At 39.0% G+C, this 26,687-nt stretch overlaps 1 protein-coding gene and 1 long non-coding RNA gene across 2 annotated transcripts; both read left to right on the forward strand.

Annotated features, from left to right (window-relative positions):
• Positions 1 to 5,511: 5,511 nt before the first annotated feature.
• Positions 5,512 to 25,716, forward strand: CMAS (cytidine monophosphate N-acetylneuraminic acid synthetase). The gene is made up of 8 exons (XM_008526246.2): positions 5,512 to 5,934; positions 13,500 to 13,642; positions 13,799 to 13,954; positions 18,530 to 18,663; positions 20,409 to 20,503; positions 20,996 to 21,167; positions 21,973 to 22,126; positions 25,114 to 25,716. Exons 1-8 carry the CDS (start codon positions 5,675 to 5,677, stop codon positions 25,302 to 25,304), a joined length of 1,305 nt encoding a protein of 434 aa, XP_008524468.2. The 5' UTR covers positions 5,512 to 5,674; the 3' UTR covers positions 25,305 to 25,716.
• LOC139083360 (uncharacterized) lies at positions 5,953 to 9,757 on the forward strand. The gene is made up of 4 exons (XR_011540011.1): positions 5,953 to 7,355; positions 7,881 to 7,925; positions 8,404 to 8,488; positions 9,598 to 9,757. It is a non-coding gene; the product is annotated as an uncharacterized lncRNA (long non-coding RNA).
• Positions 25,717 to 26,687: the final 971 nt, after the last annotated feature.

Below are 26,687 nucleotides of genomic sequence, written 5' to 3' on the forward strand. Positions count from 1 at the left end.
ACCCAACTAAATCATTCTCTGACCCTCAGAAACTGTGAGACATAAATAAATGTCTGTTGTTTTAAGCTGCTAAATTTTAGGGTAACTTATTATGCAGCACGCGATAACTTATATGTAACTAGTAACAGTTGCCAACATACCCAGATAGCATTGAATCTTAATTTGGATTCAAAGGAAGATAATCACTACATTTTAATCAAGTAATTTCATTTATAGAAATCTGTTCCAGGAACTGTTGCCTACATAATTACAAATTTATATGCAAAGTTATTAGGGATTATTACCTTACATAAAAATGTTCAGCAATAAGGAATTGCTAAATAAATTAGGGTCTGTCAATTTAAAGTAATTTTAAACAATTTTAACAATAAGTTTAAAGACTTTGTAATGATACAAACAACAAAAGAATATAAAATTGTGTATATACTGTATTTACAACTCTAAATATCTATATATTAAAAAACTGGTGAGAAGGTCTTAGCTTAGCTCCAGAGATAGAAGTGAAGTCTTCAGGGTCTGTGGGTCTCTAGCCACCATTGCCATTGCAAGTGGCAGCCAGGACTTTCCTTTTCATGAGCACGTGTAAGATATTCCTTGAGAACTTACAGAAATCCTAAAAGAAAGGCGATTTTATGCAGAACTGGCATTCTTGCTTCACCAGAGACTGACTGCTCACTTGATTCAGATATTGGTGTGGCTTCATTCCTACCCACTTGCTGGTGAGATTCATCAACATTAAAGAATTATAATAAACACTGCAATTCACCAATTTTGTATTATGGGCCAAATTCTAGGCTAAGCCCTTTTACACTATCTCCATTAATTCCAGTGTAAAAATGATCCCACCTAATCCGGAACTGAGATTTAGACATGGCCGTCAGATGGTGTTACATGATACCCCTGCCATAGTTTTTACTCATGGTAAACTAATCTAGATAGTAACAGAAGGAAGCATTCTGGAAAAAGGACTCAACTTGTGTCTGTGGTGGGGATTTAGTTACATACACAGGCCTGGGGGACTGCGGAGTCCTACAAGGAGTCGACTCACAAAGGGGATAGTAGGACCCCTGAAACAAAATCCACCAGAAGGAAAGAATTGATCTGGAATGAAGACCTTGGATTCTGCAACAGTTCCTGTGAAACATGACCTTATGTGGTGAAGACTTTGCAGTTGTGATTAAATTAAGGATCTAGAGATGAGGAGGTTATCAAGGATTATCCAAGTGGGCCCAAAATTCAACCACAAGTGTTCTTATTAGAAGGAGGCAAAGAAGAGACTACAAACAGGAGAAGGCAATGTGACCACAGAGGCAGAGATGGGAGTGAAGCAGCCACAAGCCAAAGAATGCCAGTTGCCATGAGAATTTAGAAGAAGCAAGGAATGAATTCTCCCCTAGAGTCTCCAGAGGAAGTGTGGTCCTTCTGGCTCCCTCATTTTATCCCAGTGACATTGATGTTGGACATCTGGCCTCCAGAACTGTGAGAGAATAAGTTTCTGTTGTTTTAAGCCATGAAATTAGTGGTAATTTGTTATAGCATTCATAGAAAAATAATACACTAGTATCTTGTTGAGAGTTTTTATGTCTATATTCATAGGAGCTGTTGGTCTGTAGTTTTCTTGAATTATCTTCGTCTGGTTTGAGTGGGAGAGTAACACTGGCTACATAAACCCACATACCTGAGCATGAGCACATGAAGTTCCTCTTCTCTTCCGTTTCTAGCCAAAGTCAGCCCTGCCACCTAGAACTACATCACCACCCTCGCCCAACATCTACTCAAAGAAATTGCTTCAGCAATTCTTCCCTCCTCCTTCCGCATCGTTAATTTTTCCCTCTCTACTTTCTCTTATCACTGCACAAAGATGTTATTATTTCCCACCCCTTCCCACATGTACAAGACAGAATTCCTAATTCTGCCTCCAAAATTGGTCCTTTCATAGTCTTTTCCATCTCAGTTAATAGCAGCTCCTGCCTACTAGTGGTCAAGCCAAAGATCCTGCTGTCACTCTTTTCTTCCTCTTTCTTTCACACCCCTCATCTTGTCTGTTAGCAAATCCTATTGGCTCTACTTTTAAGATATATTGAGAAATTGAGCACATTTCATTACCTTCAATGTATTTCCAGCGCCCAGAAAAGTACCTGATACATGATAGTCATGTAATAACAATTTGCTGAAAGAATGAATGAAGTGAATTATGGCATATCCCTGCACTCCATAACCTCCGTGACAAAGCTTGGCCCATAACACCTTTATGTGCTGTAATATGGCCCACGTGTTCCTCTCTATTACCATCTTTTCCAGTAATCAACAAGTATCATATGCTCCAAGTATAGTGACCTACTTCAAGTTTCCCAATTTATCAAGCTGTTTCATTCCTCTATGCCTTCTTGCAATGCTGTTCCCTCAGCCTAGAACGTTCTTACACTTTAGCAGTATTTCAAGAGTTAACTCAGCCAACAAAAATCTCATTCTAGCCTAAATACCTCCCCATTGTGTTTGCCTACCTTAGCACACACACTTCTATCACAGCAGAAACCACACTCTACTGAAGTTTGCCTGTCTCCCCATCAGAACTATAAGCTCCATCTTTTGGTCATCTCGCATTGATATTGCTAAAGGGTAGCACAGGGCCTGGCTTGTGGAATGCAATGAATATGATCAAATCAATGAATGAAAGAACTCTGCTGTGTATCGAGTTTGTTCATATATAGAATCATGAAACAGGAGGTAATATAAAGATAAATTCTTCCGCTATAAATACCAATGAATTGTTCTTTGACAATAATACTTCACATTCATCTTTAAAGGAAGGATGAGTCCGAATATTTGCTTTGAGAGTGGTTTATTTTTATTCCTCCAAAGTAATTCGAAGACAAGTTAACATTTCCTCTTCCTAGCACAGCCATTCTGTCTTTTTTTTGTTGTTTTTCGTATTTTGTTTTTGTTTTTGTTTTTTTTAAAGATTGACACCTGAACTAACAACTGTTGCCAATCTTCTTCTCTTTTTTCTGCTTTTTCTTCCCCAAATAAATCCCCCCAGTACATAGTTGTATATTTTAATTGTGGGTTGCTGTAGTTGTGGCACGTGGAACGTCGCCTCAACGTGGCCTGACGAGCAGTGCCATGTGCGCGCCCAGGACCTGAACCTGTGTAACCCTAGGATGCTGAAGCGGAGTGCAGGAACTTAACCACTCGACCACAGGACCGGCCCCTCTTTCTTTGTTTTAATTTTATTTTATCGCAATAAGAACCCTTACCATGAGATTTACTGTCTTAAACAAATTTTTAGTGTACATTATCGTTGACTATAGGTACAATGTTGTACAACAGACCTCTGGAGTTTATTCATCTTGCTTAACTGCAACTTTATGCCCACTGATTAGACAGAAGAAAAAATATATTGAGTATACAGTAATTTCATTGAAAAAAATATTTATCGAACTTCCATGTGCCATATATTGAACTAGATGAATCTCCTTCTGCTTTTACTACCATCCCATCTGTCTGTCTGTCTCTCTCTTTCTGAAGATTGAGACCAGCAAGTTGTCAGGTCTAACCAAAATTGCACTGTAACAATACAAAGAATGCAAAATGCTTTACTATCAAAAGATTGCAACTATATACAAAAGTGTATGTGGGCAGAGACTGGAAAAGTAATATGAAATTCGGTTTCCTGACATTTACTGAGCACATACTGTGACCCACACATCGTTCTGGTTACAATTACAAAGAAGGAACAGTCCCTCTCCTGGAGGAGTCCACAGACTCATGGCATTTACGCAAATCGCTGTAATCTCCTTTGATAAGTAACAGTGGTGCCACTTGCTCTGTCCCCAGCTTGGAGGACACCAGGGTGCCACAGGAGTCAAACGACTCTGGTGTGGGTGGCAAGCTAGGGTTTATGGGCCTCTAAGGAAATACTGTGGAGAATGGCAACTGTGTTATTAGTGGGAACTAAGATTGTTATCAGGGTGGAGAGGAGAAAGGGGTTTTGGTGTGTAAGAAGCAGTAGACGTCCTCCTCACACGGGTACCAAAAAGTCAGTGCTGGTGTCTGAAGCACAATAAATGCAAAGGTCCTATTCAAAGAGCCAGTGTGTGGGGGCAAACTGACCACTCGGCTGTAGTGCTGGGAAGGTTCTTGGTGCCTGGCCCCCTTCCAGGCACTGCATTGATGTCTCTTTACAGCCGTCCTTCTCTGTGTCCGAGAGTGCAGCCACCTCCTCCCAGAACCAGTCCCAGAAAGAGCTGGGCCATCCGCTACTTCACAGGGAGAGAGACGTGAAGTTTCCAGGGTCTGTCCTAGGACTTCAAAACACCGAAAGCTTATTCTGTCCCCTTCAGAAAGGGCCAAGACCTGAGAAGCACAAAGGCCTTTTTACCCTCCTTGAGAAGGGAAAACAACCACTACCTTCTGTTCCTTCTGGATGTTTTAGCCTCCCCCTATGACAGACAAGGAGACTCTTTACTTGCAGATACAGACTTGCAAAAGTGGCAAAAGACAAAATGTGTGTTAAGTAGGAGACACCCTCTAAAAATCTATTTAAAAAAGGGGTGTGTGTGTGCACATGCCTTTGCAATGCCTGGCTGGATCAAGAAGTTTCAGTGATGCCATCAGGGCTCTTTCTCTCTTCTCCCCACGTGTCTTGAACCCACTTTCTTCAGTATGAACATGAGTGTCTCAGCCTATTTCAGAACAGCAAATCTCCTCACACCCCTTCCCTCAGCCCGCCCTGAGGATTCAGGATTACAGGGCCCTTAGCACCCAAAAATGCAGCAGGAGAAAAATCTTTCTTTCCCAGAGTCTCTGGAAAGGACTCCAATGGGCTCTGATGGTCATATGCTTGTCCCTAGACCATAGCCGTGTTAGGAAGATGAGATACTGAGATTGACCAGCTTGGGTGACACACCCGGTGCTACAATGAAGTGACAACCCCACCGGGTAAGAGGGGTAATAATTCCTAAAAGGAAAAATTGTTAGCAGACAAAAAACCCCACAAAAATCCCAAGAAGAAGTGTCTACTACACTAGAACGGAATAGTCAAAGTTAGCTTTCAAATTTTTGCCTCTCGGTGGATGGCAAGGTTGATAGAAAATGCAGAGATTGAAGCAGTTTGAGCCCATAGAGTGCGCTGGGTTTTTAAAATGTTGAATTTGAGGTGCTTGTGGGACATTCGAATGAGGTAATCTCTTGAAAACAATAAGTCAGGAGCATGGCAGAAAGATGTTCATTTAAAACATAAATTTTAAAATACAAAATTGATTTGTGTTAGGGCGCATCAAGTTGTACACTGGGAAGCCTATCACGATTCTTGCGGGGAAGTTCTTTAGCAAAAGATCAATAATCTATGTTGCCTATTTTAGAAATCACTGTACAAGATCAAGCCCCCAACAGCCGCACTTCCTTCCAGTCATCTCTGGACTCTCGCTGTTTGGCTTGGGGTTGGGGTCGCCAAGTCAGAGCCTACTCGGCCTATGGGACCCGGGCGAGGCGGCCGCGGACTACAATTCCCGGCGTGCCCCGCGAGGGGGCGGGACGTGGCGGGGGGCGGGGCGGACCCAGGAACAGCCACCCCCGCGAGCGGTCGGGCGGGGAGATCGGGCGGCGCCGAGCTGAGGTGGCGAGACAAGAGCTCCCGGATGTGGAGAAGCTGGGGAGAAGGCGTGGGAGGAAGATGGACTCGGTGGAGAAGGGGGCCGCCACCTCCGTCTCCAACCCGCGGGGGCGGCCGTCCCGGGGCCGGCCGCCGAAGCTACAGCGCAACTCCCGCGGCGGCCAGGGCCGAGGGGTGGAGAAGCCCCCGCACCTGGCGGCCCTCATTCTGGCCCGTGGCGGCAGCAAGGGCATCCCCCTGAAGAACATTAAGCACCTGGCGGGGGTCCCGCTCATTGGCTGGGTCCTGCGGGCGGCCCTGGACTCGGGCGTCTTCCAGAGGTGCGCATGTGCGAGAGTGGGCGGTGCGGCCTGGGCGGGGGTCGGTAGGGGGAGCCGGGCCGCTGGAGGGGCTGGGGCTCCTGGGGCCGTCGCTCCTCGAAGGGGTGTGCAAGAGCCCGGGTGTCTGGGCCCCGGCAGGATGGGCTCCAGCTTCTTCCTTGTTCCGTAGCTGCTAGTCGTCACGACATGGTACAGTTCTTGTCCCCGCCCTTGAGAGTGCCATCCACAAAAGGGGAGATTTCCTCTTTTCAGGCACCTCCGCCGCCCTAGTTGACCTCACAGGGTGAAAGTAAAGGAGGCCACCCCTGTGAAACGTCCGCGATAATATGTGAAGTCCTTTAGACCGAGGCCACTGGGGTTCCCCGGTTGCTCAGCATCTGATAACCACTTGGTGCTGATCGATCGGGGAGGCATCAGGTTCATGATTGGAGTGGGGTGTCAAGGCTTTCTAATTTCAAGCCCAGCTTCGAGATCCTATCCTGACCTTTGAAAAATAAGCTATCTGCCTGTGAGTCAGCACAATCTAGAAGGCTGCCTACGTTTGTACACAGGTGAAAGATAGTGGGAAAGCTTGCAGCTAGCTTTTTTTTATGATAGGCTTGTAAATGGTGTTATCGTACCTTTGGAACCTCGTCTGCCCTGAGGACAGTTTTAATTGCACATCATTTAGAGACATTGCCATATGCCACATTGGTCAGGACTTACAAGCTGATGTCATTCATAAAAGAAGGGAGGTAGAAGTCTGTGCCAAGAATGAATTTACACATAGTAAGTTCAACCCAATTATGCTTGAATTTGTTACTGTGGAAGATAAATTATTTTAACCTTTTGATGTTTGGGTTTTGGTTTTTAAAGAGATGGCTGTTTTTGAAGCATATTAATTACCCACATTAATATATGGGTAAATGATTTTTATTTAACCAACCTTGTTTAAAAAGGAGATACCAAGAAAGTTTAAATTTACTAATTTCCTTAATGTTTTAATCCAAAGGAAGGCCTGGGTGGAGCGAGGTAAATAGGAGCTGGCACTCAGAAGATTACTGTTAGTAACGTAACAGGAAGTGTGCAAAGGAGAGATAGGGGAAGACCTGGGGAGTTGGTTCAATTCAGGAAACATTTACTGAGCCCTAATTTCTGCGGTACACATCCAAGGGAGTACCATGATGGATGTGACATGGTTCTTTCCTTGTGAAGCTCACAGACTTTTTGGACATTTTTACCTCCTTACGAAGGGTACCCACTGAAAAAAAAGGACCTAGGGAAGGTGCAGGCAGGCATCAGTGATACAGTAAAATCCTATTTTTGTGAAATGAACTAGAGATCAAAATCCCATTCGTAATCGATGGAGAACAAAACTCAATTTACAGCTCTTTGGTTGCATATGTCAGGAAACCCCTTTCAAACTGGATTAACAAAAAAAGGTAAGGCTCGTTTCAGGTACAAGGAGATTCAAAGGCTAAAAATGATTTAATCATTCAGCAGATATTTATTGACTACCTACTATGTGGCAGGCACTGTTCTGTGTCCTTAACCAGAGGCTATACCAGTAGTAGCAGGATCAGTCCCTAGTCTCATGGAGCTTGCATTATAATAGGGAGAGACAGGCAACATACAAACAAATAATATATACTGTACCTGGTGGTAATAAATATTTTTAAGAAAAATAAAGCAGAGTAAGGGGATGGTGGACTCTGTCACCGGAATCCTCTGTTTCTTGATTTTTCTGGCTAGGCTCTGCCTTTATGGTGTCAAGATGGTATAGTTGTAAAGATGGTTGTGCTGAGAACTGCAGAACTCTTGGCCCATGATGACTTTGTCCAAACTTCTGCACTCAACCAAGCTCTAGTATGGGGTCTAGCAGTTTAAGGGCATGTTCCTAGGATGATCCCAGCCCTCCTCAACAAGGAAAGTTCAATGCTGCCAGGAGAATTTCCTGTTTGTTTCAGGGATAACCTGGTAATCAGCAGATAACCTCTGAACCCTGCTCTTAGGTGAGTTACTTTAGAAAATTTACAATTATAAATCCCTTCTCTGCCCTTTGGGATGTAAGTCTCCCACCCAAAATCCTTTCCTCAAGGACCTGAGAGCTGTTTGTTTGAAATGCAAACATTTTGGGAGATAACTCTGCCTTCCCAATCCCTGGGGGAGGACAAGGGCCTAAATTCAATGGGTGCCTTGCTTCAACTTGCACTTTGCCCCCTGTCGCAAAGCTAGAAGTTTGTTACTACTCTGGATAAGCGCCAGTTAACAAACCCAAATGGCCTACTCACGGGGACTAACCCGCTGTGACAGCCCTCAGTGCCTTCCTTTCCCTTAGCGCACTCCAGCCTTTAAAATGTCTCCAGCCTTTTTTTTTTTTTGAGGAGGAGGATTAGCCCTGAGCTATCTACTGCCAGTCTTCTTCTTTTTGCTGAGGAAGACTGGCCCTGAGCTAACATCCATGCCCATCTTCCTCTACTTTACATGTAGGACCCCTACCACAGCATGGCTCATATGGTACTATGTCTGCACCCGGGATCCGAACCGGTGAACCCCGGGCCGCGAGAAGAGGAAGGTGTGAACTTAACCACTGCGCCACCAGGTTGGCCCCTGTCTCCAGCCTTTTGCTTGGGGGAATTTGAGTTCAGTTCATGCTGGACTCTTCCCTATTGCAATAGTTAGTGAATAAAACCTGTCCTTCCTGCTTTAACCAGGCTTGGGCATTGTTTATCCTTGACACTCCTCCTCATATCCTGCCAGGTTTAAGGCTAGTCAAAAAGGGCTGCCCTCTTCGCAGCTTGAACTAAAGTCTCATTGGGTCTCAGTAGACCTCTTCTCATCCTTGAACCAGTCACTGCAGGTAGGAGAACACAGAACACAGTGCTTGTATTGGTTCAGTTCAGCACATCTGCCACTCTTCAGAGCTAGTGATGGAGCGCCCCTGAAGCGTGTCACAGGGCAGTTCATCCCGAGAAAAATTGGAGCACGATTACCACCAAGTGGGGAATAGATGCTGGAAGTCAAAACCCAACAGAAAGCTATTACAGCAGACGTTGGGAGATTTGCTACAAAATGATTGGAAAATATATGTATATAGTAAACAGTAATTTTCCTGTGTCCATTTATTAACATGCATTCATATGAAATTCCATGAAAGAATGAATGACTCTTGAGTATTAACTTTTTTTTTTTTTTGAGGAAGATTAGCCCTGAGCTAACTGCTGCCAATCCCCTTCTTTTCGCTGACAAAGACTGGCCCTGAGCTCACATCTGTGCCCATCTTCCTCTATTTTATATGTGGCACACCTACCACAGCATGGCTTGCCAAGCGGTGCCATGTCCACACCTTCGATCCAAACTGGCGAACCCTGGGCCGCCGAAATGGACCGTGCGTGCTTAACCACTGCACCACTGGGCCTGCCCCAAGTATTAACTTTTTTTGTATCAGTTTTATTTAATCTCTCTAGACTAGAGCAGAAACTCCTTGATGATAGGGGTGGTGTTTTGTACTTGGAGCCACCTATGGGATCTGTCAGTATGCCAGTTATAGCAATTAGAAGAAATAAAACCAGTGTGTCTCTTAACTAGCACAGTGAGCATAATCTTTCTAACTCTGCCTCTCTAACTTACAATATTGTGATTTTACTCTGTTCAGTTCACATGGCTGCTTGGCATCCTTTCTAGGGATCTGGGGAGTTTAACTCAAAAGGTAAAAGAAGGGACTAGCGCTACTTCCTCCATGAAGCTTTTGGTCATCCCCTCAGTGAAAGAGGATTGTGCCTCTGTTTCCCCACCCACAGCAGCGTTGTTCGTATCTTTGTTAGTGCATGCACTGTGCACGGAGGTGAGATCATAGATCTGGTGTCAAACTGTACGGATTTGAATTCTAAGTTCACCATGTATTAACTATGCCACTTTGGGTAAATCACATAAGGTCTCTGTGCCTCAGTTTCCTCACCTGCAAAATGGGCTTCACTGTCTGCCTCACAGGCTTGCCGAGGCACTTAAGTGAGGTAATGTATATAATATACAGCCCTTAGAATAGTGCCTGGCATGTAGTGTGTGTATGATCTATCCTTGACATTTTCCCCTTGTGTTGAAAGTTTTTACAATCTTCGTCTCTCCCACGGGCCACAGTTTCCTTACTGCTAAAATGAGAAAGTTGTAATTATCTTTAAAATTCTATTGTTAATGTTCTTCGACTTTGAAGAGTTACTGGAAATATGTCTTTCCTCTCTATTTCAGACTCCTTCTGGAAAGGGCCAGATAGTAAGTGTTTTAGGCTTCGCAGGCCAGTCAGCCTCTGTTGCTCAGCTCTGCTGCTGATTGCTGTGAAAGTGGCCATAGCGATACTGGAATGAATGGGCATAGCTGTCTTCCCGGAGAACTTTATTTCTAAAAACAGGCTGATAGTGAGGCACATTTGGCCTGGGCTGACCCCTGCTTTACCAGGTGGAAAGGTTTTTGTGAGCGGGTGCTATCTTATTCACTTTGCTCTGCTTTATATATTAGAACCTCGGTTAAAACACGTTGCTTTGAGTTTAACTGACATCTTCTAAAGGTGCAGTTGGGGTTTGGAGCAGCCTTCCTGTTTCTCTCGCTCTCTCTTTGTTCAATAAAGATTTACTCTTTGAAGGAATTGCAGAAGATTGTAGCTGCCTGATTTGTGTTTTTCAGGACTAGGAGTCACCTTGGAGATTATTTTGTTCAAAACCCTGATTTGACTTAATTGGGGCAACTTTTTTGTGGCCTGCTCAGAATCAAAGCTAACAGGACTTTGAAGCTTGCTAATGTTGCATGCTAACTTGGAGAGTTAGCTGTCGTGGAATAATTTCATTTTCGTTTAGTGAGAAGTTATTGTTAGCCCTGAGTTGCTAAGAGCTTCGCTTCCAACAGTGGCTCCGTGCAGTGTACGTAAACCTCAGAACAGACTGACTGTTAAAATGTTGCCTAACGTGAAAAACAAACGTTACGTTTTAGTTTCATTTCTAGTGTATGGATTTATGATTATTGAAAGGTTTCTGCTGTCTTATCTTTAAAATGGCAGGTTACCGTCCGACATACCTTTCATAGGCACCATGATTGATACTCCTGTTCCTCCTGTTAGATATAGGATGCCTTCATTTGAGGCTAAACCCATTGCCATTAAACTTTGACATTTCCTCTGTAATTGATTTTAAATTTTATCAGGCCTGTTTGTTCACTTGCTGCTTCCTTCTCTTTTGCCCTCCCTCATCTGCTGCCCCTAAACCAAGGAAAATGATCCACTTAGTCCCTTTAATAGATGACGATCATTGTATTTTAAGCGTGCATATGGGATGCTGTTTTCTTATTTCTAGTGTCATTGCTTTGCATAATACATACAAATTAGACATTTGGACCTTTGAAAGTCTGAAAGCAAAACTTCAGTTTTCCTTCCAGCAGAGTCATTGTGAGGATTAAATGAGACTGTATAGCTGTTCCTTTATTACTGTTCCTATTTTATTATTTTGAATAGCTAACATTTATTAAATGTTTATTTTGTGTTACAGTTTATATTTAATCCTCAGAACAACCATATGAAGTAATTACCCTTATTATCACCTCCCTGGAAATTATGAATTTTGCCTAGGGTCATTTAGCTAGCATGTGGTGGAGCCAGGATTTGAACCCCTTCCTTCAGAGCCTGTGCTCTTAACCATTTATTGTTTTATTCAACTAATACATATTGAGCACTTGTTACGTAGCAGGCATTGTAAAAATACTGTGTAGAAAGTAAAGCATTATGGAGAGGTTAGTCGTTGCCTCCTTACCTCTCTTTAAAGGGAATCGTGGTACTGTGTTGGCCTCTGGCTCTACCAATAAGCCAAGAGTTTCTTAAGAAAATGGTCAGTGTAGCGCCAAGTGTCTGGAGTAGGGCCTGCAACAGAGTAGGCACTCAGTATACCTTTCACGAGTGAAGGAATGAATGGATGATAAAAGGGAGGAAAGAAGAAAAGCAAGCAAACCTCTTCTCAAACCTCTGCTATTTATTTACCTTTTAAGCATTTCCAAAAAATCACTGAATCTTGTGGTGTTGAATTTTCATACAGTAAAGATAGGATAATAAAGTAAATGGCTTCAGCAATTTATTTCAGTTAGTGATAACATTAAAAGTCAAAAGACCCATTCTTTTTGCTTTTACTCTTCACTTTTCCTTTATTCTGTTACCGTCTTACCACCTTCCCTTCACCTTCTCTATTTTAAAAAATTGCTACATCTTCATTCGTACTTCAGTTTAATATATACCTTTTACACATTTCTCCAGTGAAAAACCTACCCAAAATTACTTCAGATTTCCAGATGGAGGAAACTGGGTCTCCTACATTCTGCCTTGTGCACAATGGCATGAGTAGATATGACCCCTAGCCAGTGGCTCATCTTGTTTACTAGCTTCCTGTGAAAACTTTTCAGGGGAGTTATTGACTTTATCTCTAGATTTAAATCTTCCTTCTGCAAATATTAAAGGGAATAAATGAAATGAAATTAGTAAATGAAATACAGAGATATATCAGAAAATTGTCTTTAGTTTCTCACTTTCTTTCCACTCTTGGCAATTGAACATAGACATTTGAAACATGTAGTCCTCTTCCCTCAGTAGATGTTGAATCAAGGGAATAAAACAAAAATCGATGCATATGCCAAAGACTGTGAGTCATGACATTATCCTTGTGTAATATCACTATGCAGACATTGTGGCTGGAGTGACATTCACATCTTGTTTCTAGCAACGGGAATTTGTAAAGGTCCGAGAAACTTAACTTCAATAGAGACTAGTACATCTCCTCAAAATAGGTGAAATTTTGTCCTTAATCATCATTCTTACAAAGTCTGAATAGCCAGCTGTATAATGTGGTTAATAGAGCTGTTAAGCTAAACTCCTGAGCCAATCAAGTCCTCTTCTCCGTGTCTATCAGTTGTTATCAATGGCTCTAACCCAGTTGATTCTGTGTTCAAATATTTATATAGCCATTGTTAGTTGGCCAAAAAAGGAGAAAATATCTGATTATTTTTAACCCAGTTTGGGCATTTAGTCTCTTCTAAGCTTGAAAATCTTTCAGCTCTTTGGTTTGGCTAAGCCAAGTCCATGTTTTTCTTAGCAAGTATATTAAAATGCTTTATACAATATTTTGGATTCGGATGGAGAATAAGAATTAGGATCTTCTTTATTTCCTTTAGATTCGAATTTCTAGCACTACTGTTTTACTTAGTATACCAGTAGCCTTAAAAATACCAAGTACCTTTTTTTCTAATTTTATAAAACTATCTCTAGGGGTACATAAATGATATTTATATAAATAACAATATATATTATATAATATAAATATATGTGTAAATATAAAATATCTAGGACATTTTTGATTCAGACATTAAAAATTATAGTTTACGTACAAAATATGCTTCTTTAAATTTTCTGTTACTTTGGATCTGTAATATTATTGTGATGTACAAAAACTATTCTAACATTATGTAAGCTGTATTTTTGGGTTTAGAGCCCCTTTTTATCTTTAGTGATTTCTTTTAGTGATTTGACTTTTTAATTAATTTATTTTTTAATGCCTGTACAGTGTGTGGGTTTCAACAGACCATGATGAAATTGAGAATGTGGCCAAACAATTTGGTGCACAAGTTCATCGAAGAAGTTCTGAAACTTCAAAAGACAGCTCTACCTCACTAGATGCCATCATAGAATTTCTTAATTTTCACAATGGTATGCATTTACAAGTTTATTCAAAATTTTATGTAATTTTCAACTTGCTTATCATTTCACAGGGCTGGTTTTAACATTTGCATTTAAGATCTTAGTATTACTTGTTTGCAAAGAACTTTATTTTGATGTCCTTTTCATTTGTTTTGTCTTTGTAAGAGGTTGACATTGTAGGAAATATTCAAGCTACTTCTCCGTGTTTACACCCTACTGACCTTCAGAAAGTTGCAGAAATGATTCGAGAAGAAGGATATGATTCTGTTTTCTCAGTTGTGAGACGCCATCAGTTTCGATGGAGTGAAATTCAGAAAGGAGGTAATCTGTTATATCAGTCTTTATTTTAGCTGATTTTACAGAGAATCAATTTTTTCATATGTTATAATATTCTTTAGGAGTGAGGAGAGTAAAAAGGGAGCAGCAGAAGAGAGTATGTGATTCTTAGCTGTGGTAGGTAATGGCGTTTATAGTCAGTTCTAAATCTTGTGATTATTGAGGCAGGAGAGTGAAACCAAATTAATCTTGCTTTACTTTTTACAAAGGGACATTTTAACCTTCTATTTGTCTTTTGAGGCAGACATGTCATTTTTCTAGATCAAATGCTTTTATGTTTGTTCTAGACATGTTTGATAAACTCCACTATAAATCATATAGAGTTGTGGGAATAAACAGCCTCCACCAAAATGTTCTGGAGGACCTCAAGAATGAATTGTGGAATTGCTCCTCAGAATATCTAAGAAGAGTTCCATAGGGTTTAGCTGGAGCCTGATTTCTAGCCAGATAACCTAGCAAAATATGTAATAAAGAATAGAATCACCAACAAATAAGGAAATGGAACATACTTGAGGAAAGGCAGTGTGGTTTCTATCAGATGCCCTGACATTTGTTGAACACGGGAAAGCTGGCCTAATTGTCTCTGACGTGTGTGACTTAAAGGAGAGAGTATGGAAGATGCAGTGAAATTGGAGAAGGTACAAAAAAGTCTAATTAAGATAAGAGGAGAAAACTAGACTGAAAATAATGATTTTTCAGTCTCAAAATGTGAATGTTATCAAAACCAGTAAAATATATCATTGAAGGCATTTATTTGTTAATTTCATTCAATAACTGTTTATTGAGTATCTTCTCTGTGTCAGGTTCTGTGTTAAGCTGTATGTGTAAAATTTTGACCTTGTGCACCAAATCTCAAAAATAAGATCTGGGAAGGATCTGTTAAAGCTTAAAAAACAAATTTTTGAAGCAACTCGAGGAAGCCCAGTGTTAGACTGAATATTGAGCTTTATTTGCTACATGATTAAAGTTAAAGATGTTTAAGAACTATCTGGATTTAACAGATGACAGATCCATAAAGATTTTTAAATGAAATTAGGAATGTGTGAAGAAATATCTTAACCTGAAGAGTGAATGTTAGGAACAGTAGCTTTGTCTTTTCCTAAGACATATTCCCCTGGAACCGCTGTGAAACAAAGTGCTGTGGATGGACAGTGATTCTGAACCAGAGTAATATTTCTTATGATTCCTTTCTTACGTTCTTTCTTTGTAAAGTCATTACTGCTAAAAGTGCTAGTGGATTAATCAATACTTGAAAAATGATTCCATTTTATTTTCCATAACTTTTTGTATTCTTTTTTTTACTCATTACTCTAGAACTGCGCTATCTAATATATAGCCCTAGCACTGTTAGCAGTGGAAATGTGCTTAGTCTGCATTGAGATGTGCATTATTTATGCAAAATACCTGCTGGATTTCTGAGATTTAGTATGAAAAAAGTATGGACAATATCTCAATAAGTTTTATATTTAATACATGTTGAAATAATATTTTAGGTACATTCGGCTAAATAAAATAGATTATTGAAATTAATTTCACTTCTTTTTACTTTTTCTGAACTGTAGCCACTGGAAAATTTAAAATAACATATGTGGCTCACATTCTGTTTCTCCTGGTCAGGACTGCTCTAGAGATTACACTTTGCCTTAACTTGTTACAGTCTTTCACTGCTGTTGTCACGTTATCTAGTACTGCATATATTATAACCCCAGGGTACATTGTTGTTATATTTACTTTAGACAGTTAATAACACTTTTTAAGTTATTATGCTTTCTGTTTTCTTCATCCCTTTCTACTTAAATTTGCTTCCACCTTGTAGTGTGATCTATTGGTAACAAATTCACTCAGCTTTTGTTTGTCTAAAAATGTCTTTAATTCACTTCTATTTCTGAAGGATAGTTTCATTGGCATTGAATATAAAAGTGTGGTTGGCCTTTGTTTTCTTTCAGCATTTTAAGATTACATTTTTAAGATGTTATTCTTCTGAAGATGCATCTTTGACACGTCATTCCGTTATCTTCTACCATCTATTGTTTCTTATAAGAAATTAGCTGTTACTCTGACCATCATTCTCCTGAATATAGTGTCTTTTTTCCTCAGGCTATTTTTAAAGATTTTTCTCTTTATCTTTAGTTTTCGACAGTTTGACTCTGATTTGTATTGCTTTGGTTTTCTTTGTGTTTATCCTGTTTGAAGTTCTCTGAACTTTTCATATAGGTAGGATGATATTGTATCATCAGTTTTCAAAAATTCTCTTAGATATTTCATCTGCCACAGTTCTCTCTCCTCTTGTTCTAGGACAGCAATTTAAATGGATTTTAAGCAATTTTATGGTGTCTACATCTCTCTCACAGCCTGTTCTGTATTATTTATTTATTTGTTTATTTTTCTTTCTATGCTTCATTTTGAGTAATTTCTATTGACTTATATTTGAGTTCATTGACCACGTCTCACTTGTCCAGTGCACTGTAAATTCTGTGCAGTGAATTATTTCAGATACTGTGTTTTTCTGTTCTAGAGTGTACATTCAGGTTGTTTTTTAGAGATTCCATTCCCTGTTGAAATTCTTCATCATTTTTTCCTTTTTTAAAAAATCTTTTCCTCTTATTTTTTAAACATATTTATGATAGTTATTTGAAAATCCTTGATTGCAAAATCCAACATCTGAGTCATTTGTTGTTCGGTTTATGTGACAGTTTTTCTCTGATTATAGGTCATGTGTTTCTGCTTCTTCATATGTCTTGTATTTTTTCATATGCTTGGAGGATAAATTATTTTCCTCCTGGGAGGGCACGCCCTTTCTTCTATCAGGCTGATAGGATAAGGGGCTAATCACTTTGATCTAATTAGGAGTTGGTCTGAGTTGGAACTTTAATTTCAGTTCACCTCTTACTGCAGATGTCCTGTCAGGAGATATATCTTGTATGTATTGCTAATACCTCTCTGCTAACAGGACCTTAGGATCTAAGCATCACAAAACTATAACCATCTATCCCTGCCTTCCAGCCTATCCTCAGCTTCTGGTGCCACAGCACACTCAGCAGAAGTCCTGTAGGGGCATCATTGGGTGGGAAGAGCTAGCTCTGTGTTTGAAGTTTCTGCAGGTGACAATCTGTGACTCTAGTCCACAGGTCATTAAAAACTTTAAAAAATTCTTCTGGTTTCTCTTTACTCCAGCAGACTCCCTCTGCTTATGCCAAGCTTGATCTTCCTCTCACCTCTTCCTCAGACTCAGCAAATATCCCCAGGGAGAAAGCAGCCACTGATCATTGTTCATCTAGGAAAGACTTGTCCCTCTCTTTCCTTTTCTTCAAAGTACCGCTTGCATTACGAAGTTTGTTTATTGCCTGTCTCCACCACTAGATTGCAGCTCTCCGTGAGGGCAGAGAGTCATGTCCACTGCTGTGTATCCAGGCCTTATAACACTATACCATGTATTCAGTGTATATTTGCTGAGCGTTTTCCTAATTGTATCAAACCCTGGGGTGGATTGAGCAGAGGATGGTTTAGTTAGGGAAGTATGTAACTGGTATTCTTAGAAGCCTTTATACACAGAAGTGACAGCCAAAGTGAGGAAAGATTCGGAAGAATCACCAGCTATTAAATACACACACACACACATTGCATGCATACCCACACACATCTACAAATACAAATTTGGGAAAAATTTAATGAAGGGGCAAAGGAATCCTTACATACCAGTACTGAGGGCTTCATTTATTACGTGGTGTAATCATTAATATTGATAATGCTGAGCTCTCATTACCAAGGATAATAATAAACATAATATATTTAGTATTATGCTTAGTATATTTTTTAACTACTGGTGAGAATGTGTAATACATTATATAAACATTTCTATCAGTGTTAAAGTTTCAGTAATGGGGAAATCATCAGTTTTCTGTAAGAGTTCCATAAAAGTAGTTTCTCAACTATATTAGATAATAGTGTATACATTATATCTTTCTAGAGGCAAATACTGAGAAATAGATTAAAGGGCTCAAATATTGAATATGGGTATTTTATTACAAGTTTAGTTCTTTTTTCTTCTTCTTTTTTTTCTTTTTGGTGAGGAAGATTGTCAGTGAGCTAACATCTGTGCCAGTCTTCCTCGGTTTTGTATGTGGGATGCCACCACAGCATGTGCTTGATGAGCAGTGTGTAGGTCTGTGCCCAGGACTCAAACCCACAAACCCTGGGCTGCCAAAGCAGAGCACGTGAACCTAACCACTATGCAACTAGGCCAGCCCCAAGTTTAGTTCCTTTGAAGTTATTTTAAGGTTGCCTTGATGTCCTCCCAAAGCATTATATTTGTATAAATATCTTAAAACCTTAATTATTCAGAATTCCTCTATGAAATATTTTATTATTATTAGAAAGCAAAGATAAATCATCAGAATTTTTAGAGATTTTATTCCTTTAAAAAATCCTTTTAATTATTTATCTATGTACAGAATTAGTCTACATTCTGAGTTTGTTTTTATTTGCTTTTTATAAAAATTACTAAATGAACACTTTCAGTATTCAGAGCAATGTAGACTTACCATGGCTTTTTGCTTTTAGTTCGTGAAGTGACTGAGCCTCTGAATTTGAATCCAGCTAAACGACCTCGTCGACAAGACTGGGATGGAGAATTATATGAAAATGGCTCATTTTATTTTGCCAAAAGACATTTGATAGAGATGGGTTACTTACAGGTGTGTGCCTTCATTTTGCAAAAACCCTTTGTTTGTGTACCTTGAGTTCTCGGGGAGGCCTATGGCACAGTTCATAAAGGAAAGTGTCAGCCCCAGAGGAAAGGCAATGACTGAGCAGATTTATTGTGGGAGCTTTAGTCCTGCAGCCTTACCCCAGACAGACTGGTCTTTGGAATCCACTCAGTGAATTGCAAGAAATTCTGTTACAACTGTAACATTAAGATAAGAAATGAATCAAGTATTGAATGTTTTTCTACACATGTCCTGTATTCCTATTATTCCATTCAAAACTCTGTTTTTAACCCATGGTTGTATTGCTGTCAGGTTCTGGTCGTACAGGTGAATAACTTCTGTTGCTTTAAAAAGAGACAAAAGAAAAAAGCATTATGGTAGAGGTTAAAGAGCATCAACCCGGGCGTCAAGAAAACCAGACAGTAGTTCTGTCTCTAATTATGTCCCCTTGAATGTATCACTTTATGTGCTCTCAGTCTCACTGCTCTCATTTTAAAATAAGGTGGTTGCATGTCTCTAGAGGCTACCTGGTTACGTCGCATACTGTTTGTTCATTTGAGTTATAGCTACTATTTATTCAGCCCTGACTGTGCACCAAAGACCATATGAAACGCTACATAGGTTATCTCACGTAATCTGCATAGCAGCGGAAGAAAGTGGACATTCCTAGCCCAGTTTTCCAGAGGAGGAAACGGCAGCTCTGAAAAATGAAGTAATTGGCTCAAGGCCAAAACAAGTAGTAAATAGTACTATCAGGATTTGCATTCAGGTCCTTGTGTTACTCAAAAAATAGCATTAAAAAAACCCAAAACTCCACTCTCTAGTAAAAATTCTAATGTGACTCATGCTCTGAGGGAAAAGTGTTTTTCCAATCTTTTGGTCAGTGTATAGGCAAACTGTAGGCTGGCTATTTAGGTAAGTTTGAGTATTCAGGAAAATTTGATTTGATATATAGATACCACCCTCCCCAAGCTCTTTGCTAAAGAGGACTGTGGTTTGACCCTTTTCTAAAGTGTGGGAAAAAATGAAGTTTCTCATCGTAACAAAATTTGTGAAGAGACTGAAATTCTGAAAAATGAAATTTTCTTGTACTAGATCTTGACATTCAGATATTTACAATCGTAAGAAACGCCTCTCCTCTTGCCTCCTTACCCCAGGATCAGGAACCTGTCCCTACCTTTTGCCCACATGTGACCTGGATAACTATTGCCCACTCCTCTCTGTAGCTCAGGATTGAAGATAATTCTGTACAATAGATACTACAGTTATTTTTCCTCCCCTGTCCTGCCCCATATTCGGAATAGGAACAGAAGTTCCAAAAACATTTATGCTGCTTTTAGATGATTACAGGAGAGAGTGCCAGAACAAAGGGGATACAGTTAGGGACTTTCCAGAAAATTCTTTGTGGTCAGAATACTGAAGGATGGGTACTTTTTCTGCTTTTTTCAATCTTAAAATAGAAACCTATTTAAAGAAAAATGAGAACTTGCACTGTGTAGATAGAATTTGAAAAATGTCAAGGTTATTTGCATTATGTCGGTTGACTATATGGGAAATAAAAAGGTTTCCCCTCCAAAAAAGAAAACCATTTGTTATATGTCACTAATACTACTGGATTATTAATTTTTCTCAGTGCTGTAGAAATGAATTCATTGTTCTGTATTATAATAAACTTTTTGGTATGTGTAAATGGATGTTAAAAACAGTACTTATGGCAGTTGTACTATCTTTAGGGTGGAAAAATGGCATACTACGAAATGCGAGCTGAGCACAGTGTGGATATAGATGTGGATATTGATTGGCCTATCGCAGAACAAAGAGTCTTAAGGTAAAAAGAAGACTTAGATAATTTTTGCATTAGACCCTAAAATATTATTTTTAGTAGATATGTTTAATTGTACTTATAGACACTGATTTTTTTTTTAATTTAGGTAACACTGATTTATAATGTTATATAAATTACAGGTATGCATCATTATATTTCGAATTCTGTAGGCACTATGTCATATGCACCACCAAAAGTCTAGTTTCCATCTGTCACTGTACAAATCAGACACCGATTTCTGATATTCCGAACATCTCAGGATCCTGTGTAATTAGTTTGCTCACATGAGGAAAACATAGACATAAAATATGCTTTTAGATGGCTCATTCAGTAGCTTGAGAAACACACAGTGTGGTTAGACAGCACTGCTCAAGTTGAAGGGTGATATTTGGCTTAATTGAATGGGAACGGGTTATTAATTATTAGTGTTAGCCAGACGAGAGGGAGTGATTAGTATTGCACTTATGTTCAAAGGTCTATTTTGGTTTCTTTTAGATATGGCTATTTTGGCAAAGAGAAGCTTAAGGAAATAAAACTTTTGGTTTGCAATATTGATGGATGTCTCACCAATGGCCACATTTATGTATCAGGAGACCAAAAAGAAATAATATCTTATGATATAAAAGATGCTATTGGCATAAGTTTATTAAAGAAAAGTGGTATTGAGGTATGTGCCCCCTGAATATAGCACTGGTTTTTAAGATTGTGATTCAGGGTCAAGGAGCATAGGAGGGAAATAAGAGCTTTACATTTTTGGTGTTATCTTTTAAAATATCTGACATTTAGCCTTCACACGCCTAGAAAGTTATCATACTGTTTGCTTTTAGATGAGTAAAATTGGGAACTTGTCAATCAACAAAGAATATTTCTTGTTTATTTAATAAGTATGAATATACTGTTTTTAAATAGGCACTATATAGTAGTATTTCCCATAGAATCTTACAACAACAAAGACTTCATAGAAAATAGGTGTCAGCATTTTGAAAAAAGCAAATATCTTGAGGGTTTTTAAATTGTAGCTTATTCTTTTGAGTGAAAGTTTTAATTCAAAATAACTTAATATTTAAGTGTATTTTCAAAAATGAAGGCTAAGATGATTTCATATAATTCACTAGAAATCTTAAATATGTGTCCCTAAGCAGCACAAGAGACAGGTTATACAGCCCTTCCTCTGGACAAATTGAATTATAGGAGAATCTTAGATTAGACAATCTATGTTGTACTTTTGATCTGTAGAGAGAATCATTTCCACTGTAGAAAACAGTGTCTTTCACCTTTATTGGACTACTAGAAATAAAATATTTTAACGCTTCGTCATTTTAAAATAACAGTTGATTTTAATTAGTCAGTCCTTCAGAAGGTGGGAGGACTACTCATTGTAACTTGTATTGCTTACAAGGTGTTGTTTTGTTGTGAAAGATAATCTGTTTCCTTCATTTTCTCATTTTGCCCTTTCACTTTTTTGTTTTAAGGTGAGGTTAATCTCAGAAAGGGCCTGTTCAAAGCAGACACTCTCTTCCTTAAAACTGGATTGCAAAATGGAAGTCAATGTACCAGATAAGCTAGCAGTTGTGGATGAATGGAGAAAAGAAATGGGCCTCTGCTGGAAAGAAGTGGCATATCTTGGTTGGTATCTTTTTATTCAGCCATAATAAAATGGGCCAGATTTTTTTTTTTCTTTTTTGGTGAGGAAGATAGGCCCTGAGCTAACATCAGTGCCAGTCTTCCTCTATTTTGTATGTGGGACACTGCCACGGCATGGCTCATGAGTGGTGTGTAGATCTGCATCCAGGATCTAAACCCACGAACCCTGGGCCACCAAAGTGGAGCATGCAAACTTAACCACTACACCACCAGGCCAGCCCCAGAACTTTTTTTTAAGAAATAGAAAAAAAAATAAGAAAGAAAATTCCCAAGATTGGTATGACTGCAAGGAAATAGAAACTCTCCTGCACCACTGATAAAAGTATTAAATTGGGACAGCCTTTCTGGAGGTTAGTTTGATAATATGTATCAAGTATAGCCTAGTAGAATGGTTACCAGCACGTGCTATGGAGTCAGACCACACCACTAATTAGCCAGAGTTGGTAAGGTAAGCTTTGGTTTCCTCCTCTGTAAACTGGAAATGTCAAGAATACCTATTGTCATAGGTCTATTGTAGGAATTAATGAGATAATCTGGGTAAAGCATTTAGCAGATTCCTAATGTATAGGAAGTACACCCTGAGTATTTTTGCTCTTATTAAAACCTATATAGTTTGACCCGCAGCTTCCAATTCCAGGAGAGAAATTAGACAAATGTACCAATAATGGAGGAAAGAAAAAGAACCCACCTAAATATCCCACAAAAATAGGATATTCCTAAAATGGAATACTATGCAGCCATTAAAAAACAGTGCTGTGGGGCCAGCCCCGTGGCCAAGTGGTTAGGTTTGTGCACTCCACTTCGGCAGCCCAGGGTTCAGATCCTGGGTGCGGACATGATACCACTCATTAGGCCATGTTGAGGCGGCATCCCACATGCCACAACTAGAAGGACCCACAACTAAAATATACAACTATGTACTGGGGGGATTTGGGGAGAAAAAAGCAGCGGGGGACAAAAAAAGAAGATTGGCAACAGTTGTTAGCTCAGGTGCCAATCAAAAAAAATCCCAAAAAAAAAGTGCTGTAATCTGTATTCATTGACATGGTCAGATGTCACGAGTTTTTCTCTTTAGCATCATGCACATATATTTACCAGGTGTCTACTGCATGCAAGCTCGGAACTGGTTGTTGGGACTTACTGCTTAGAGAGCTGATAGTCTATTGATGTCAGCATTTTAAATATCAGTCAGGACCAGTTATTAAAATACATAAATCCATCAACTATTTAGGAAATGCATTTTTACAGGGCTAGATGGGCCTCAAGAGAAGCTGCACAGGAATGCTTTGGGAGCCTCTGATCTGGCGGCTTCAGGAATAGCCTTTGAATGACACGTGAAGATTAAACGCAGAGAAATGCTGTAGAACCTTTGCTAGAAAATGATACAGTTTTTCTAAGAAGAAGACAATTTTAATGAAACATAGAACCAATCCCAGCTGTCCTTCATTTACCTGCGTGACTTTAAGCAAGCATCTCTAACTCTTAGTTTTCCTATTCCTAATATATAAACACAAATTGAACTTTATAAAGCCATTGGAAAGAAAATCAATGATAACATAAAATGCTTAATGTAGTGCCTACATATAGTAGTAATAACTGTATCATTTATGTAGGTAAAACTATAAAATTATATATGCCAAAATATGGTGATTATCCATAAATAGTGGTAATTAGGATGTTTGATTTTTTTGCCTTTATTTAAAAAAAATGTTTCTACCAACATGCAATATGCATTACTTATATAACATAAAAGTTACTATAAAAAGTAGAGGTTAGAATATCAAGAAAACACAGAATAGACTCCAAGTTTTTATTTTAAAAATCGGAGTGGCGTTTGCATTGGCCACATAAGTGTATTGAAATATATTTCTTAAAAATATCGACACTTTTATAAGTAAAAGTTAGCGAGTAAAGCTTAGTTTGAGGAGTGGATTAGGCAAAGAAATACCTTAGTTTTCGTCATCTTTGAGTGTAAATAATTCAAATTTCAGTACATTTAATAATAAAAGAAATTATTTCAGTAGATAAATGTAGAACAAATTTAAAACAACGTCTTTTAGCAAGCATTTTATTAGTAGTATTTGGTCTATGGTATAGTGATAGTTATACTCAGAATGGTGAATTTAAGCTACTGAGAGCTTCTGAAATTTATCGAATAAAAAAGGGGGCGGGGTCGGAGAGAAGCAGCAAGGCTGGGAGAGAAAGGATGTAGTTATGACAGTGTGATGGTGATTTTTCAACAAATGACACACAAATCAGAGAGAACTGTTACAGATTAAAAGAGACTTCAGATATGTGTTAATAAAACGCAATATGTGGACTTTGGTTTCTGATTCAAATAAATAAACTATAAAAAGACAATTTTGAGACGACCAGGGGTATTTGAACATTGTACTAGGTTATTAGATTGATGTTAAGGAATTATTGATGTTAGTTTGATGATACTGTGTCACTTTTTTAAAAATATATGTATCTATTATAGGTAGATCCTGAAGAGTTTTGAGGTAAAGTATGGTATCTGGGAATTCCCATCTTCCTTCCAAAAAACTAGGGGGCAGGGAATAGAGAAAAATACTGATAAATAATCCAAAACATTGATTATTATACCACATGAACATGGGATTCTTGTATATGTTTGACATTTTCCTTAATAAAAATTTAAATAATTTGTAATTTATATAGAGAATTTCTAGTGATTGTAATATGCGTGGCAGGCAGAAAGTGTAGTTCATTCTCCTCCTTTAACTGATAAAGAGTTTATTTTGAATTGTGTAGGAAAAGCCCTAGGCCTCAATTATACTTGTAAATACTTTAAGATATTTTTGTTTCATCTATTCTGTAATATTCTTACATGCAGTGCTTTAGGTCTTATTGAAGTTACCAGAATTACTTAGTGCTTGCTGTTTGCGTTATGTGGAAAGAATATTCTTTGTCTCTTATATATTCACCGGTGTTTCTTGTGTTGGTAGGAAACGAAGTGTCTGATGAGGAGTGCTTGAAGAAAGCGGGCCTCAGTGGCGTTCCTGCCGACGCCTGTTCCACTGCCCAGAAGGCTGTTGGATATATTTGCAAAAGTAATGGTGGCCGTGGTGCCCTCCGAGAGTTTGCAGAGCACATTTTCCTATTAATGGAAAAGGTTATTAATTCATGCCAAAAATAGAAATTAGTATAATGTTGGGAAAGAAAGTATTCAGGCTTCTTCAGCCACTTTACTTTTATTTTCAGTTAAATACAATTCCATGTTGTAATGTTACAGAGAGTGTGATTTGATTTGTGATATACCTTAATATCTTTTAAAGCAGTGTCTTCTCAAACTGTCACTCCAAAATCTTCTCTGAAATAATTGTGCTCTACTTTTCTCTTTATGCAAGATAATTATTTAGAGATTGATTACAGTCTTTCTCAGATTTTTAGTAAATGCAAGTAACAACATCATCAGAATTTGACTTTGTATTGTACCCTGTAAAGCTGTGTGTTTGTGTGCTTTTAATGATGCTGAGATTTTATTTATTTGGGGACAGTGTGTCTGTAAGACATGCCCTTCTATAATTAATAAAATTACATTTCACAAACTTGATGAAAACTGCCTTGTGCTAGTAGAAAAGATTTCCCAAACATCCCCTGGTTTCCTTTAAGCATCGACCTTGCAATCAGTATAAGAAACAAGCCTCTGGATACCAGGTGCAAAGCATATATACAAAGACAGATATCTGAAGAACCTGGTATGTTGCAAAGGTTGTCCATTGATTTGGAGTAAATCATTTGCAGCTACCTCTGAGCTTATCGTAATTTTGTGTACTAAATTTGGCTATCATCACAATTTTACAGCCACCACCAATCATTCTCCTGCCTGATTAGATTCCAAGAATGGGGCCTTATCTCATAAATGTGGGCCCTTACCTAATAAACACTAACCATTTCCTGTGGAACATTTACATCTGTTTCGACTATAAAAAGAGTTCATGTAAAACTCTGGCCATGCTGCACAGGAAACTGTTTTCCCCCATCAGGACTGGGGGGATTTGTACAGTTCAGAGTCCGCCCCTGTAGGCCAGACGTAAGTTGGGAGAGAAAGAGGACCATCTACTTTAATTTCCTTAACATCTTGTCCCGGTTTTACGCCGGTCTTTCTGGCTTTTCCACTCCTGACTATTTTCTCCTACCTCCTTAAATTTACACCTTCCCAAAGGTTCTTGTTCTTTCCAGAGACCACGTTTCTATGCAAAGTTTCAGCTGTGCCTCCATGCAGATAACTTTGAAATCTAACGACTCTGTAATCTAATCTCTGTTGTGAGTTCTTGTTGCATCTCAAACTCTTGTGTAATAAGCCAGATTCCTGGACTTCGCCTCTCAATTTTCTGATTTTTTCTTGAGGCATCACAGCCTTCCTCAGTTTCTCCTTTTCATCTCTAGTTAGACACCAAATTTCGAGCTGATGTTACAGCCCAGTATCCTTTCAGTTTATCCATCACCGTTGCTAGATTAATTGTTCATGTGTTTGCTGTTATCCTTTATAAAATCTTTTAGTGACTCCATGCTGCCC

The sequence above is a fragment of the Equus przewalskii genome, chromosome 5, assembly GCF_037783145.1.
Source record: "Equus przewalskii isolate Varuska chromosome 5, EquPr2, whole genome shotgun sequence".
In the NCBI taxonomy this organism is placed as follows: Eukaryota; Metazoa; Chordata; class Mammalia; order Perissodactyla; family Equidae; genus Equus; species Equus przewalskii.